This window comes from Nuphar pumila, chromosome 7 (assembly GCF_984573655.1).
Source record: "Nuphar pumila chromosome 7, dmNupPumi1.hap1.1, whole genome shotgun sequence".
Lineage (NCBI taxonomy): Eukaryota > Viridiplantae > Streptophyta > Magnoliopsida > Nymphaeales > Nymphaeaceae > Nuphar > Nuphar pumila.
Genome location: NC_143255.1, coordinates 19,983,036 through 19,999,754, shown reverse-complemented (window position 1 = coordinate 19,999,754; position 16,719 = coordinate 19,983,036). Strand labels below are relative to the sequence as shown.

The 16,719-nt window shown below is 36.3% G+C and overlaps 1 protein-coding gene across 3 annotated transcripts in view; it reads right to left on the bottom strand.

Annotated features, from left to right (window-relative positions):
* The window catches only part of ACDO1 (Protein kinase superfamily protein), a 32,311-nt gene extending 15,805 nt beyond the window's left edge, over positions 1-16,506 (bottom strand). Inside the window, exons 1-8 of one of the 3 annotated variants that reach the window (XM_090013889.1) lie at positions 16,244-16,506; positions 15,401-15,813; positions 15,048-15,254; positions 14,837-14,926; positions 14,507-14,653; positions 14,222-14,386; positions 13,886-14,026; positions 13,545-13,724 (exon numbers count right to left, since the gene is read on the bottom strand). In XM_090013889.1, the coding sequence (XP_089870015.1) occupies positions 13,545-13,724; positions 13,886-14,026; positions 14,222-14,386; positions 14,507-14,653; positions 14,837-14,926; positions 15,048-15,254; positions 15,401-15,784 (1,314 nt within the window). In that variant the 5' untranslated portion in view covers positions 15,785-15,813; positions 16,244-16,506. Of the gene's footprint in view, positions 1-13,544; positions 13,725-13,885; positions 14,027-14,221; positions 14,387-14,506; positions 14,654-14,836; positions 14,927-15,047; positions 15,255-15,400; positions 15,814-15,934; positions 16,025-16,153; positions 16,175-16,243 lie in introns of those variants that run through there. The other 2 variants (XM_090013891.1, XM_090013890.1) reach the window with 2 other exon arrangements.
* Between the last annotated feature and the right edge of the window lie 213 nt (positions 16,507-16,719).

Below are 16,719 nucleotides of genomic sequence, written 5' to 3'. Positions count from 1 at the left end.
GTTTGGCCATGAAAAGAGATGTTGATGAAGTGCATGCCGTGTCTAGACCCGGCAACAATGTAAGAACATATAAACCACCACATTTTTGGAAGAATAATGGTGGTGGAGGAAGAAAAATTATTTGTCATAATTGTAATGAACCGGGCCATATTCGTCCCGATTGCCCTAGATTCAAGAAGAAGGTGGCTTCCGTGGGGGAAACTCCACCAATCATCAATGAAGATTCAAAGAAGGATGGTGACATAAAGGAGTCCATCGCTCATCTAACCGAAACTCTTCAACAATTTATAAAGATGAACGCCTTTACATCATCCTCCTCACCTTCCACTTCCGGTGCCGCCATCTCCTCTTTTCCAGGTATGACCTCTTGGATTCTTGACTCGGGTGCCTCTTTCCATATGACTCTAAATGCATCACTTTTATCAAAACCAAGTCTCAATAAATTTAAATCATATGTATCCACCGCCGATGGAACATTTTTAAATGTTGAAGGTATTGGAAACCTTGAGAAAACTTATGACCAAAACAAAGAATTTTTTGTTCCCAAAATCCGAATTATTCCAAAACTTAATCTAAATCTTTTTTCCGTCTCTCAAATTACCGATTTTGAATGTAATGTCTCATTTTCACCAACCCATTGCTATGTGCAGGATCTCCGGTCCGGGAAGCGGATTGGGCAAGGCCATAGAAGAGGGGACCTTTACTATATGGATTTTTTGTCTTTGCCATCCAAATCATTTTGTAATCACGTTCAATCCAAAGATATTGAGACTTGGCATAAGAGACTTGGACACCCTAGTATTTCCAAGTTGTACCTTTTTCCGTTTTTGGAAAAATTTTGTAATACAAATACATTTACATGCAATGATTGTATTCTTGGGAAAATTCATTCTCTTTCATATTCTCATAGCAATTTTGTGTTGGGAAAATTCACTCTCTTTCATATTCTCATAGCAATTTTGTGTCAAAAAGGCCTTTTGAACTTGTGCATTCTGATGTATGGGGACCGGCACCCGTTATGTCCAAAGGGGGCTTCTCTTACTATGTTTCTTTTATTGATGATTTTACTAGATATACATGGGTTTACATTATCAAGAATAAATCCGATGTCTTCATTAATTTCAAAGAGTTTCACGCTCTTGTTCAAAATCAATTCCAACACAATATAGCCACTTTTAGGTCCGACTCAGGAGGAGAGTACATGTCTAAAGATTTTCAAAATTATTTGACATTTAATCGAAACCACAAGAACTCTTCTTGTGTCTAAAAATGTTCCTAAAAACTTTTGGGCCGAAGCTCTTCTTACCACAACATATCTTGTGAATCGTATGCCCTCTTCTTCTTTAAAAAATGTTTCACCATTTGAAAAACTTTTTAAAATTACTCCTGATTTTAATAGACTAAGAATCTTTGGATGCAAATGTTTTGTACTTAATCGAGGACAAGATAAGTTGTCACCTAAAGCTATTGAATGTGTGTTCATTGGCTATGGTGAGAATCAAAAAGGCTATAAATGCTATGACATTCGAAACAATAAATTATATGTGTCAAGAAATGTAAACTTTATTGAAGATCAAAATGGTTTCGATATCCACACATCTAAGGAAGACATCGATTATTCTTTTCTATTCGACTTAGCTCCTAGGATTGAGTCTCCTGAGGCAATTACTTGTGATACTAGTTGTGATGGAATTTTACATTATAATGATATACCACAACATGAGAATACTTTTCAAAATGATATAAATGTATATACCCGGCGGATCGAAAATGAACATCAACCTGCTATTGACAGATACTCTCAAGACTTCTCTTTAGAAGAATCTATTGATAACAATCCACCTAGGAGATCTTCTCGTACTAGTAGGCCACCACAAAAATTTGTGTCTTATGAATCTTTTTCGCCGAATTATAGGGCCTGTCTCATGTTAATACATTTGTATTATGAACCTACCTCATTCAAGGAAGCTAAAGATCACCCACATTAGATTGAAGCTATGAAAATCGAATTAGAGGCTCTTAACAAGGCCCAAACCTGGAGCATTATTCCTCAAGGAAGCTAAAGATCACTCACATTGGATTGAAGCTATGAAAATCAAATTAGAGGCTCTTAACAAGGCCCAAACCTGGAGCATTATTCCTCAACCTTTAGGAAAAAAAGCAATTGGGTGTAGATGGGTATATAAGGTCAAAACCAAATGTGATGGGTCTCTTGAAAGATACAAAGCTCGTTTGGTTGCAAAAGGCTACGCCCAAGAATATGGGATTGATTATGAAGAAACCTTTGCTCTTGTAGCCAGAATGACTAGTGTACGAACCCTAATTGCTTTAGCATCCATTAAACAATGGCCGATATATCAACTTGATGTTAAAAATGCGTTTTTAAATGGAACTCTGTGTGAAGTTCTTATGGACCCTCCGCCGGGTCTTGAAATTGGGAAAGGTAATATTCTAAAATTAAACAAAGCTCTCTATGGTTTAAAACAAGCACCAAAAGCTTGGTATGATCTTTTTAGCAAAGTAGTTCTTGATAATGGTTTCTCCTCATGTTACATAGATACTGCTTTGTTTGTTAAATCTTCTAATGAATACATAACAATTTTGTTATTATATGTTGATGACATGATTATCACAGGTAATGATAAGAAAGGTATTGATCTTATTAAAAACATTCTTAAGAAAAATTTTGATATGTCTGATCTGGGTTTTCTAAGGTATTTCTTAGGAATTGAAGTTGCATACTCCCCCAAGGAGTATGTCCTATCTCAAATGAAGCTTGCCTCTGACATTATTGCTAAGTCTGGGTTGACAGATGACAAAAGGGTGGAGACTCCTGAAGTGATCAATGCCAAGATGAGAGCCAATGATGGCACTCCTTTAGCAGATCCCACGCCTTATCGTCAATTAATTGGATCCTTAACATATTTATCTATCACCAGGCCTGACATTTCACATGCAGTTCATAGTGCAAGTCAATTTCAGACTGCTCTTACTACTACTCACATGGCAGCAGTAATGAGGATTATCAGATACTTAAACAATTCCATAACTAAGGGAGTATTCTTCTCCTCTTCTTCACCTCTCACTTTACTTGCGTATACTGACTCTGATTGGGGGGGTAACCCCGATGATCGTATTTCTATCACAGGTTATTGTGTGTTTCTTGGGGAGTCACTTATCTCTTGGAGGTGTAAGAAGCAGCGTAAAGTTTCTCTCTCGTCTACCAAAGCAGAATATCGTGCGATGGCCACTACCACAACTGAGATTATATGGTTAAGAAGCTTACTTAAAGATATGGGTGTCTCATTCTCAACTCCTTCAAAGTTGTGTTGTGACAACAAGAGCTCCATCTATATTGCTAGCAATCACACTTTTCATGAACGAACGAAGCATATTGAGATGGACTGTCATTATGTTCGAGATGAGTTCCTACGCGGCACCATTCAACTCCCATATGTTCCTACCGAATATCAGTTGGCGGACTTCTTCACCAAAGCCCTGCCTTCGCCTCGCTTCTACTTCCTCCTTAGCAAACTCTCGGTGATTTCACCATGTGTTTGAGGGGGGGTGTTAAAATATGATGTATATTTATATATATATATATATAGATTACGACACATATACATATATATGATATATATGTCTACGTGTCTATCTATATATATAAATATATATATATTTATTTTGTAAAACCCGACAGGGGTATTTCTGTCATTTCACCTATACACGCATATCATTGATATGCTTTTTCTTTTCTTTCTTTTTCCTTTATTCTTTTTTTCTTTTTTTTTCCTTTTTTAGTTTTTCTTTTAATCATTTGAGAGGGGTCCACATAGAGTCGTTGGACCCCTCCAACGGTCATAAATATGACCGTTGGAGGGGCTCCAACGACTCTATGGGAGCCCCTCCTTGGGTCCCTTGCTGTGTATAAATAAGGGGCACAGCCCCATGTATTTCCTAAGCTTCTTTTGAAGCATTCTATGAAGTGAAGAATATTTTTTTACCTCTTTTTGTGCTTGACCACTTTTGTGGTTTATTTTGCCCCTTTGTGGCCTCTTGTGTATGTGCGTGCTTCTGTGCTTTCGCTTGAAGACTTTGCCATTTTCATTAGGCACTTTATTACACCCAATCGGGTCCTGCCCTGCATCAGAAGCCCACTTCCCAGAAACTCACTTTGGAAGCATGATACTCCTCGCTTTCGAAACTTGATGAGAACCTCAATTCTCCCACGCTTCCTCTATACTTTCCACACGCTTCATCTATTCTTCTAATATGTTCTCTTACTCAACTTTTCATGTTTTTTATGTGTTTTCGCTCTCTTATCACTCACTTCCATATGCTTTCTCTAAATTGGTAGTCATCATTTATAGATTTTGTTAAAAATTTAATTCTTACACTGAAAAATCATGAAATTTAATATTAGTCCCTTTTATTTTAGTTTTTATTTGTGTTTCATTTTGATTCTCATTCAATTCTTATATATATATATATATATATATATATTCCTCGCTTCTCGCTTCCTATATATTTTAAAATGCATCGCTTTTAGCTTCTGCTTCCCGTATCGTTTCCCACTTCTGCTTCTTGAGCTAGTCCTCTCCTATTCTCTCTCTCACTCCCTTATATAAAGGGTGTGTATGTGTGTGTTTAAATGAGAGAGGTTGGATGTATATTGAGTGTGTGTGCATGAATGTTGTAGTGAGGTTTTTCTTGTATATTTTTTGTGTTTATTTCACATCAATAAAATATTAACTTTTTTATATCTTGTTTCTTCTCCTGTATTTGCATGGCTTATTATATCTAGACAAATGCATCTTTATAATGCATTTGGATTTTATCTATGTTGTTATGTTTAGTTTCTTGTATGTCGAGTTTCGTGCCATTTTGTGACATGATATTAGAGCCAATAAAAACTTTTTTGGTATTTTGTTTCATTGGTCTTGGAACTCTTTAGTTCGAGTTCGTGCTTCATAAAGGAATCATGATCGATGTATGGCTTAGATTCAAGGAAGATCTTGATCTAGTATGTATATCTTATATTTTTATAGTTATTTTGCTTGAGTTGTCTACCTCATGCAATGTTCATGAGAAAATACTCATTTTTCCTATCTTTTGAAAAATTATTTGTTATTTTTAAGTTTTTTTTTATTTCCTTGTTTCATGCTTGTTAATTAGCAAATAATTGAGCTCTTTGAACTCTTTTTGGTATATGGGGTTCTTTTAAAAAAAAACCTTTAAATGTTTTTCAAACTTGGGTATTGTCCTTTTCTTGGATATAATTGCATTCATATTTGTGCTAATTTAAATTTTTATTAAATATTGTTATAAGGTTTATAATATTTATTTGATTTTGTGAAATGGTATTTATACATTTATATTAAATCATGCTTTTTCATGCATGACATGCTTTCTTATGAAAATCATACTATTATCATGATGGGATTTGTAATACATACTCTTGTATTGAGTGTATTAGACACCTTTGCTTGTATTTTAACATGCATTAGATCTATAGGATCATATTGTGATGCATGTGTTCTTTGGATATTTGTTTTTCTTCATACATATTTTGTACATTTTGTGAGATTAATAAAATTAATATTTTTTATTGTGTGTCCTCTCTTGCCTTATTGGCTTGTGTTTATGCCCTTAGTGGCTTTGTATGTGCCCACCTTCTAATTCATTAAAATTAATATTTTAAGTATGTGCTCTTTTGATTTAATGGCCTTGTTTGAGTCCTTAGTGGCCTTGAGTGCTTACATTGCCCCTGGGTGGTTTGAGCCCTTAGTGGCCTTGAATATTTTTACAGTGTTGACTATTTCCATCTTGAATTACCTTTTATTTGTCTTCCTTGTAAGATTATATGTCTTGTGAAAAAATTGTTACAAATTATTGTGGGACTTATGTATGACTTATTTGTGGATTCTCATGTGGATATGCTTATATCTTGTTGTGCACGTGATTGCACCGTAATTCATTCGATGTCTTAAAGTCCCTTTGTTAGATTTGATTTGAAATTTGTTTCTTCAAATCAATTATTGTTTATAACCACTTGTTTGGAATGTGATTTCTAAAGTTTTCTTACGACTTTGGTTTAGTCCATCACAATATTTTCTTTGATGCATCATATCTTTCTTTTGGCCATTTGGGGGTGAGTTGTGTGCACCTCGTTATTTTTTTCAGCTTAGATTGCCTATTTATGAGTGTAGTGTTGGCACACAGTTTGATTCTAACAGATGGTTATTTGATCTTTGGTTTTGTGAGTATGTTGTATCACTCGTTTGCTTATTTAGCCATTGTTATTATGTTGGATGTTTGTCTAAATCGTTATATGTGATGGCTAAACTATTATTTGTTGTAACCATGGTGGTCCTTATGGATTAAATATTATAATATTAAAAATTGTATTGCTCTTGTGTTTAATTGAATATTGTTTTCAAATCTTGTTGCTTATTTTTGTTGACATTAGTTTGTTTTCATTATAGTATTTTTACCTCTTGTTTTTTTCACTCTTCCCTCTTATTTGAGTGATTTTTTCATTGGACAAGGGATCTTGTTTATCAGTTTTATAATCATGTGTGTGGTGAATTATGTGTACCTGTTGTACCTGATTGTATTGTTTACAGTTTTACAACCATTTGTGAGGTGAGGTGTGTACACCTCTTGTGGTTGTAGTTGGTGTTTATTATCAGTTTAGATAGTCAGTATTGTTGGTTCATGGTTACTATTATGGTTATTGCTGACATTTATTTTTTATCACTTGTCCTATGCACTGATGCACTCAGATTTTGAAGTTGTTTAGTTGAAGGTCAATGAGGTGATTGCTTGTGGTGACCAAACTATTGTTTGCTTGTGCATATATCATGTCTCTTATTATGATGTTAAAATTTGTTGTATGTGGAATTCCTAAAATCTTTTCATGTTTTTTCTAATCCTTTCTGCTGCCCTTTTGTCCCTTTATGGGAAATGGTTATTATTTTTTTTAAAACACATTAGCATGCATTATGCATTACCATGTGCCTTGATATATATTTATGTTTATTTCATATTTATATTGTTATTGCTGTTGAAATTTATATTATTGTGATTCTTTTGAGCCTTTGCATTTCTCTGAGCCATTGAAGTATTGCTTTTATACACATGATGTTTAGTTATTGGCAATTCAATATAGTTGTTTAGAATTATTGATGATTTATATCTTCGTATGAAATGTCTATCTATGTCATTGAAATATTCTTTGAGCCTATGTCACATGGGTGCGGGTGCGACACGGGTGCGGCGCAATTTCAAAATTTTTGGACACGGGGACTCGGCTATATATATATATATAATTTTTTTTAAAAATATATGTATAATTATATATGTAACAATAAATTAATAATAAGATTGTAAATTTTAACTACGCATGCACAACAATTTTAACTATTTTTTATTTCATTAACATCCTGATTTTGCAGATGTGTTTTACAAAGGATCAGAAAGTTGGGTCCGGTATACCAGACCCAATTACACTGGCACAAAAAACCGCAATATTTAACGAACAAATGATATTTTCAAAACATGGCGCTTTTTTTTGCACCTACTACTGAAAATACCCTAATAAAATTGGGGTATTTTCAAGATAAGTCGGAATCCTGCCCTCTCTTTCAAACGAGGCCATCTCCCATAAGGGGCCCTGCCTGCCGGCAATGAAGGAGAGGACGAAGAGGGGAGGGGGAAGCGACGTAGAGGGGAGGTCTCGGCCCCTCCCCTGCGTACAGAAGGAACAGGGAGGCAGGGAGGGGCTCGGCCCCTCCCCTGTGGAAACAGGGCAGCAGGGAGGGGCTCAACCCCTCCCCTGCGAAAATGAGGCACCGAGGAGGGGCTCGGCCCCTCCCCTACGAAAATGAGATGGCAAGGAAGGGCTTGGCCCCTCCTCTGCGCAAACAAGGAGAAGAAGAAGAAGACAACGAGAGGGAGAGAGAGATATTACCTGAGAGGTGGCCGGAAAAAGGAGTCACCAGCATTGGGAGGCGCATAGGGGAAGTTGGCGTCGGCTGCCGGAATACGACGAGCGGGAGGGGGCCTGCCGGTGTCGGGTGGCCGGGAAACGAGAGAGAAAAGGGAGGCTCGATGGGCGGTGGCAGAGGGTCGCCGGCAGCGATGGTCGCCGGTGGCCTGCTGGAGCTCGGATGAGAGAACCCTAAAAGGCTAAAACGATATCGGGGGGTATTCCCCTCCCCCTGCGCCTCTTAAAGGTTGGGCCCCGACCCTTAAGACTATTTTAGATCTGAGTCGGGTCCGGATCCGGACCTGACCCGAGTCCAAATTACTTTTCAAATTGGACGAATATAGACTTGGTCAAAGTTGACCGAGTCTATAAAGTGGACGGACTCGGCCCAAGTGCATTGACCGAGTCCAACACCTGTTGACCGAGTCTGGCTCGTGTCCGAAGCTGCACTCGTGTCCGCACCCGTGTCGGGGCGTGTTGACGCGGGTGCGTCGAGTTCGTGTGACATAGCTTTGAGCATGTTTGCTTCTTGATAATCTATATTGATAGGTGATTATAATTTTAATCCCCAGTAATTTAGTATTTTGTTTTTACTTTTGCAGATATGATATTGTGAATATGGGTATTTGATTTATTGGATTTTTGATAAATGGTTTTAAAGTTATCTTAGTATTTCGTAATTCTTATTTGATGGGTTATCACAAGGTTGTATGTATTGCATCGTAACCCATATCGGTCGGGCCCAAAATAAGATGTATCGTATCGTATCGTAAAAACTGTAAATTTTGAAAAAAAAAATAAAATTCTATAAAAAATCAGAAAAAATTAGCAAAAATTGTAAAAAATTACAACACATGAAACAATAATGAATTGCACAAAATACAATCAGAAAATCATATATAAAGCATTTATGTCTTTATGAGCTGCATAAAACATCAACTATCTCACAAGAACAATGCAAAATATTAAATATCTTGCAATTAAAAACATGCCATAAGACTCATACTTTCATATTACATAAACACAAATATTATGGCAATAGTTGCACTCAATTTTGACTCATTGACATGCCGAATCATCTAATGTCATCTTTGTTGGAGCATAGAGGTTGATTTCTACCTCGATATAAATATCTAATTTTTGCAAATCAAACTTTGCGGTAAGTTGGTGGGGGTTGTAGAGGGGAAGCATCCCCCGAGACTGATTTTTTTTTGCAGGATAGCTTTGTAATTTTACTCATAATAAATATTGTTTACCTTAACCCACTTCCTTGAGTGAAAAAATGGTGGAAATGTACTTTTACTTTAGCAAACCGCAAAAGCCCTCTCTCTTGCGCACGGATCAGGACCCCAAATCGCTCTCACAAGTCCTAGGATGCGTGGATATCTCTCTAATGGCTTCTACACAAATGAGGGTATTGACTCTCAAGAGGTCTTTAAAACCCAAAACTAGAAAATTATGATTTGGCCTTTTTTTAAGAGTATTGACCTTGTATCGTACAATACACCCTGTATCGTACGATACAGACATGTATTGTATGATACATACAATACAGCTACAATACGCACTTGTATCGCGTTACGAGTGCATATTGTATCGATATTCTAAATAGTAATGATACGTATCGTACAATACGGTACGATACAGACAACTTTGGGTTATCATATCTCTTAATTATTTTGAAATAAGTTTTCTAGTGTATCTTTCTTTTAAATTATTAACTCTTGTTTCAATGATTATCAAAAAAAAAATTGAAATATTTCTAAATAGGTGTTCTTTTCTTTTCTTTTCTCATGATTGTAATTTAAATGATTATTGTATTTTCTTGTGTTTTAGTATGTTTAACCATCCTCTATCCATATGTATATATATATAATATTATAATTATTTATTTTATTTTAATATATATACACAAAATATTGTGTTATAATATCTTTGTTGTAGTTGTTGCTTTGTATTGCTTCCTCGTTGCAGGAACTAAGGGAAGTCGTAGATTGAGCCACAATACCATGGAGATTTGAAGATTAAAGTGCTTGAAATTATAATGATCATTGAAGTTTGAAGAAGCTTTGAAACTTGAAGATCTCATCTTGAAGATTATTTATGGAGGCATTTGAAGACCTTTTCTTATCTTGTTTTTGCAAACTTTTGTTTTCCACCATAAATTTGAGGTAGGGTGATAAGATAAATGTAATATTGTGGTTTAGTTACAGAGGTATACTTAGGTATACTTATTGGTGCTTCCTTTGTATTTGTTATTCTTTATATCCTTCTTGTTTTCTAGTTATACCTTTGGTAAACCTATTAGGTATTTAGTATTTAGATTAAGTATACTTAAGTGTATACTTATAAGGTTAGAATAGGTATTTTTTAATTTGTATTTGTATGTTTATTTTTTAGTCATTATTTAATGACTAATATTTTTGTAATTTTTATTTTTGAATTTTGACCAAGCTAGCCGTTAGGCTAGTCCTCTCCTATTCTCTCTCACTCCCTTATATAAAGGGTATGCATGTGTGTGTTTAAGTGAGAGAGGATGGATGTATATTGAGTGTATGGTCATGAGTGTTGTAGTGAGGTTTTTCTTGTATATTTTTTGTGTTTATTTCACATCAATAAAATATTTAACTTTTTATATCTTATTTTTTCTATTGTATTTGCATGGCTTATTGTATCTAGCCAAATTATAATGCATTTGGATTTTATCTATGTTATTATGTTTAGTTTCTTGTGTGTTGGGTTTCATGCAGAGTTACTGGAAGCTTCTTAGATAGGTGGGAAGCCCGCTTCTTGGAAACTCGCTTCGAAAGCGTGATACTCCTCGTTTCTGAAACTTGATGAGAACCTCGATTCCCCCACATTTCTCCTAGGCTTTCCACACTCTTCATCTATTCTTCTTATATGTTTTCTTACTCAACTTTCCATGTTTTTAATGTGTTTTCTTTCTTCTCACTCACTTCCATGTGCTTTCTCTGAATTGGTAGTCATCATTTTTAGATTTTGTTAAAAATTTAATTTTTACACTAAAAAATCATGAAATTTAATATTAGTCACTTTTATTTTAGTTTTTATTTGTGTTTTATTTTGATTCCCATTCAATTCTTATATATATATTTTATTCCTCGCTTCCCACTTACTATACATTTTAAATTGCATTGCTTCTCTCTTCTGCTTCCTGTCTCGTTTTCCGCTTCTCACTTCCGCTTCCCATATCGTTCCCCGCTTCTGCTTCCTAGTCTGGCAACTTTGGTTTTGTGTCATTTCGTGATAATTTGAGCACACTTGACTTGACATGACACAAGAGCTTCTTCAAACTAAAACATAGGCACCTGGCCTATATTATATGTAAAGCAAGATACTTTGGTGAACATTTTACACAACAATTCTAAGCTTTGATGGCAAATAAACATGAAATAATACATCAAGCTGGAAATTCAAATATAATGTAATCATTGATAAATTCTGAATGGAAAAAAGATGCAAACAACTACAAAGCACCAAGATTATACAAAGATGAGTTACGGAGACGATGTTGAACATGTCTAATACAGGTTTTATTGTGTCCATAGTGTCATGAAATATCCCCATGTCTTTGACGTGGGACACACATGCTAAGTTAGCATCCATGCAAAGTAGGTTACACATGCCAAGTCAAGATTACCCTTCACAACAAAGACTTCTCATCATGAGCACTTCATTAAATAGCATTTAGTAAAACCCACATAATGGAAAAAAGCAAAAGAAAAGAGACACATTCTTGGCAATAATAATTATGTGAAAAAAAAAGTACTTGGTAATAAAATACAACCAGGTATTCATATTTTTCTTTTTATTTATAATCATCGACATACAGATGCAATAAATTCCATATGAGACAAATGAACTTGAACATTTTGGGGGTGATTCATTCTTAATACAAAAATAAAAGAATACATTACTTAAGCAAAATTTTAGCTAACCATGGCCAAATTTCTATTTTCAATCATTCAGGCAGTCACAGTACAAATAGGCATGAGAAGCAATTTGAGTGAAATTATTTACTAGGAGAATGTGTTCACAAAACGTAAATCTTTCAACTGAAATGTTTGGTAAAAAATATTGACATATCAAACAGGACATCATGCTTTTTGTAAGGATGAATGAAATATCATGACAAAGCTAAGCTGCACAAGTTGGACTCCTGTAGGAGAAAAAATGTATGTATACACGCATAACAAAAAACAGAAAGACAGATAAGGAAAGAAAGGACTTGTCTTTTTCATACTCGGGTGAATGGTCTTCGAACACCATCGTGCCACGTCTATCAAGAGAAGGGTTCCCCCTTCCTCATCTCCGCCATATGGCAAGCTCCATTCTGGTCCTTTTTTTTTTGGATTTGAGAAAAAAGAGATGGAAGAAGTGTGAAGGTTCATATTCCTTCTTAGTTAGTTATATAGAAATATAGTATAGAAAGGGGGTCAGAAGAACAGGAGGTTATATTCATTGGCTACCGTGAATAAGGATAGGAAAACAAGCCAAACCTCAACCTATCGGATACAAAGATCGGTCATTCTTCTAGGTTGATGTTTGGTTGGTCTCTAGTAGTTATAGAAGTGGAGAGAGGATATTTCCATCCTTTTAGAAAAAATAGAAGAGGAAAGATAGTTCATATGACAGACACCAATAATCATTTAATCATATGATTAAGATGAATCTTTCTATAGAGAGCAGAAATTGGATTCTTTGATTTTAATTGAGGGGGAAGTTGTGGAACGAGACCTGCTTGATAAAGCGCACACCGACACCACTATTGTGGAATGACGGGTACACAACCCAGGAACTTAGTAGAGGTTGAATCGGGTTGAGATACCAAGTAGGGGATATCGAGAGTATTGGATGAAACCACACACACACATTCAAAGAATGATACACAAGATTTTTTGTGGTTCAGCAAGTTTCCTACATTCACAGAGAACCAGAGATTATTTTGTTGTAGGAGCTGACAACATACAAGATCTCTCAATGAAAGGAGTGGACACATAATGGTGACACCTCTCTTTAAATACCTCGAGATTAGCAGTTAAAAGGGCATAGCCTCTCCAAGAGCAACTTCTCTACTCACTGTAAAACCACTCTCTTAATCACTCACCACTTACCTAATGAGATCTTATGCACTACATATACAAAGGTTCCCAACCAAGCTCCCCAATGAGCTCACTTTGCTCAAATGCTTACATCTGAAGGTGATAGATCTAAATGCCTCTTCAAGGGGGTATTGGGATATTTATAGGTTCATTAGCCCCCCCCCCCCTTTCACCATCCCACTACCAACTCACCAAGTAGTGAGTTGGCGCAAGGTGGCTACCTAACAAGAATGGCTACCAACTAAGGGTGGCCACCAACCCATTTATTGGTGAAGGTGCATGCAAAATATGTGATCTTACTTGCTAAACATGTGGTCTTTAAAAAAATGTGGCATTCAAGCAACTAATCAAGAGAAGCTGCAGATAGAAGAGAGTGAAGATTTTGTTCATCATACACATTAAGTAGGTCTTATGTCCACAAAATAACTCACCTGGCTAAGCACGGCAACATTCCCAAAATCAACATATGCAATACGGCCATCACGCATTGCAAAAATATTTCCAGGATGTGGATCACCATGAAATAGCCCAAACTCCAGCAATTGCCTCAAAGCAGCACTTACACCAACAGTCAAAAAGCCGTTTAAATCTATACCTGCTTCTTTGATAGCCTAATGTGTAAATCAGTAATTAATTAGGTTAGCTCTTAAACTGAAGCTTATTAATTGAGGATAATGCAAATTTATCATTTCCCTACTGAACAGCATGCAAGAACCACAGTGCACACACTGCTGCAGGAGTTTGGAAAAAGTGTTTAATAGACCATCATCACCTGTGGATTAGTGCATCGCATTCCATCAATCCACTCCATTACTAATACACGTCCAGCAGAAAGCTCCTTATATACCTTAGGAATCTTAACTGTTGGATCATTTTTAAAGTTTTCCAAAAAATCTTCAATATTTCTAGCTTCCTGCATCACAGGACGAGAAAGGCACCGCAACTTACATTAGTTTATATATTATCATTGTGAGCACAAAAGATAAAATGCTTCACAAAACAGCAAAAATTGATTTCAAAGGAAGTTCAAACATAATAGCATTAGAGCAAAATGAAGTCATATTCTCATTTTCCAGATTATGCTGTTAGAAAAGTTTCAAATTTTTACCAGGTTGTAGTCAAGCTCCTCCAAAAGCTTCTCACCAAATTCGTCAACTATAAGTTCAGCATTACACCCAAGTTTTTGGAGGCTTATCCCATTCAAAAATGAAGCTAAAGTCCTAAACAAGAAAAGATCACGATATATTATTGGTTCTATTCCAGGCCTTTGCACCTGCAATAAAAAAGGGAGGAAACTCAGTAAGCTTGAATGAAACATAATCTACAAACTAAACAAGGTTGCACCATAAATAAGTTCATACTTTGACCTAACTATAAGCACATACTCTGTTACCTTAATTGCCACATCTTCTCCAGAACTGCGAATTGTGGCACGATAAACTTGTCCCAAGCTAGCAGCTGCTATTGTCTCTGCTGAAATCTTGCTGAAAACCTTCTCAAGAGGCTGTCCCAGTTCCTCTTCAATAATAGAAAAAGCTATCTGCACCATTTGCATCGTGGACATTACTTCACAATAATATGACGTCATTATCACCAGAAGTAGGAAATCATGAGCGGATGTTATGAAGTGATAGATTTCTGTTAGTGACACAAGCCCTTTCCTTTTTCTTGATTGATAAAAGATTGACCTCCTCTGCAGTAAACAGAAGAGTGACCAACGTACCTGATTAGGAAATGGTGGAACATCATCTTGAAGAATGCAGAGTTCACTCATATAATCTTCCCGTATTATATCAGGTCTGTTTGCCAGAACCTACAAAATCATAAAAAGCAAGTGAACAATTGCTTCAACGCTAATCCAGCCATCAAACTCCTCAAGAAAAAAAAATGAGGACCTAGCTATGAATTAATGACAAAGGAAGAAGCAATTTAACCTGACCAGCCTTAATAAAAGATGGTCCCAGATCACACAAAAGTTTACGAAGCTGTCTGGCACGGAATGGAACAACCTCCTGATCCTGTCCTAGTAAGAAGTCATATACGAGACCAGACCAGTACAAACCCAAATTCCAAACTATCTCCACCCCACGACCGATAAGAGATAATATTGCACCTCTTGATTCCAAAACTTTATTCCTCACCTGAAAATATTACGAAAGAACGGCCATGAATGAATAGTCATCCAGACAGATTAACGAATGTTTTGCTTGAGAAACAAACAAGAAACTAACTGAACTACTGATCAATAAACAGGAAAAGAAAGAGCTGTAAACAAAAATGCACATACTGTTTCAGGTGTATACTTCCGATAAGTGATGCAAACACCACGCTCAAAATCAAGTTGTTCCAGGGCATTACTTGATATTTCAAGTTGACCATTTTCTTTCTCACCCCTTCTCCTCAATGGGACTACCTTCTGCTGGCTTGAGATACGTAAAGATGGAGATACTGAAGTAGATAATTGAGATGCTATAATATGATTCTTTGTAGATAATGGAACCCTTCCTTTAAGAAAGTATCGACTTTTCAATCTTAACGACAGACGCCTACGATCTGCGCTAGCTGATTGATATTGTTTATCATAGGATGACGAACATGTAGAAGGAAACTGCCCATTTCTATATCCGTAAGGAGGTGATGAACACAAGTGACGAGCTAGAAGACCTTCCATTTATCTAGGCCAAATTATATTTGCAGCTCCTAATACAAAGCAAACAAATTACAGATTAGCCTCTAAGGTTCCAACTATCACTTGAGAAGCTTGAAACAAGACGGCAAAAGTTACAAGAAAAGTGGAAAGAAGGCGAGACAAATGTCAAACCAGAGAATGTCCAAAGAACATATAGAGAAACCTCTCCAAGCCATGCATAGCAGAGTTGGATATAAAACCCAAATTGGGACTAAACACAAATCATTTAGAGAACATAATTATCGATTCTGAGGTATGAATTACAAGCAAGCTTAATGAAGACCATCAAAAAACAAATAAAAAAAAAGTGCGTCGGAACTGTCATCCTCAATGAAATCATAGAATTCTCACAATAATATGAAGAAGCAGCAGAAGAAGCAAGAGGGGTTCTTGCGTTGTGGAAATGGATAGCAAAAAACATGCACAAAGGAAAACGCAAACCTTTTGTCCAAGACCGTTGAGAGAGATGATACGACTGATCCACCTCTCTCTCTCTCTCTCTCTCTCTCTCTCTCTCTCTCTCTCTCTCTCTCTCTCTCTCTCTTTGTGCCCACTCACGCTAAGAGGGAGATGCGGACGTTCTAATGGACTCAAATTCAAGGCTCAGGAATGAATTTGGCTTTAAGCAGCAACATCCATACTCCCCACTAAATTATTATATATGTGTGACAGGAAAGAAGCCTCGTTCTCTTACCTGAAGCAGCAACTATCAAGTCTACCACTGTTTGTTTTTTGCAGTTTTATGTGGTGCGGAAGGCAACGAGTATTTCTCCAAAGCCACACAATCCGAATCTTTCAATCGTGTGCGAGCTGCCCGTTTGCTGATGGATGGGTATCAAGATTAGAAACCTTTGGTTGCTCGGTCTTTGCCTCTCTCTTGCTCTTGAAATGACCCCAAGTTGTCCCCCCGTGTCACA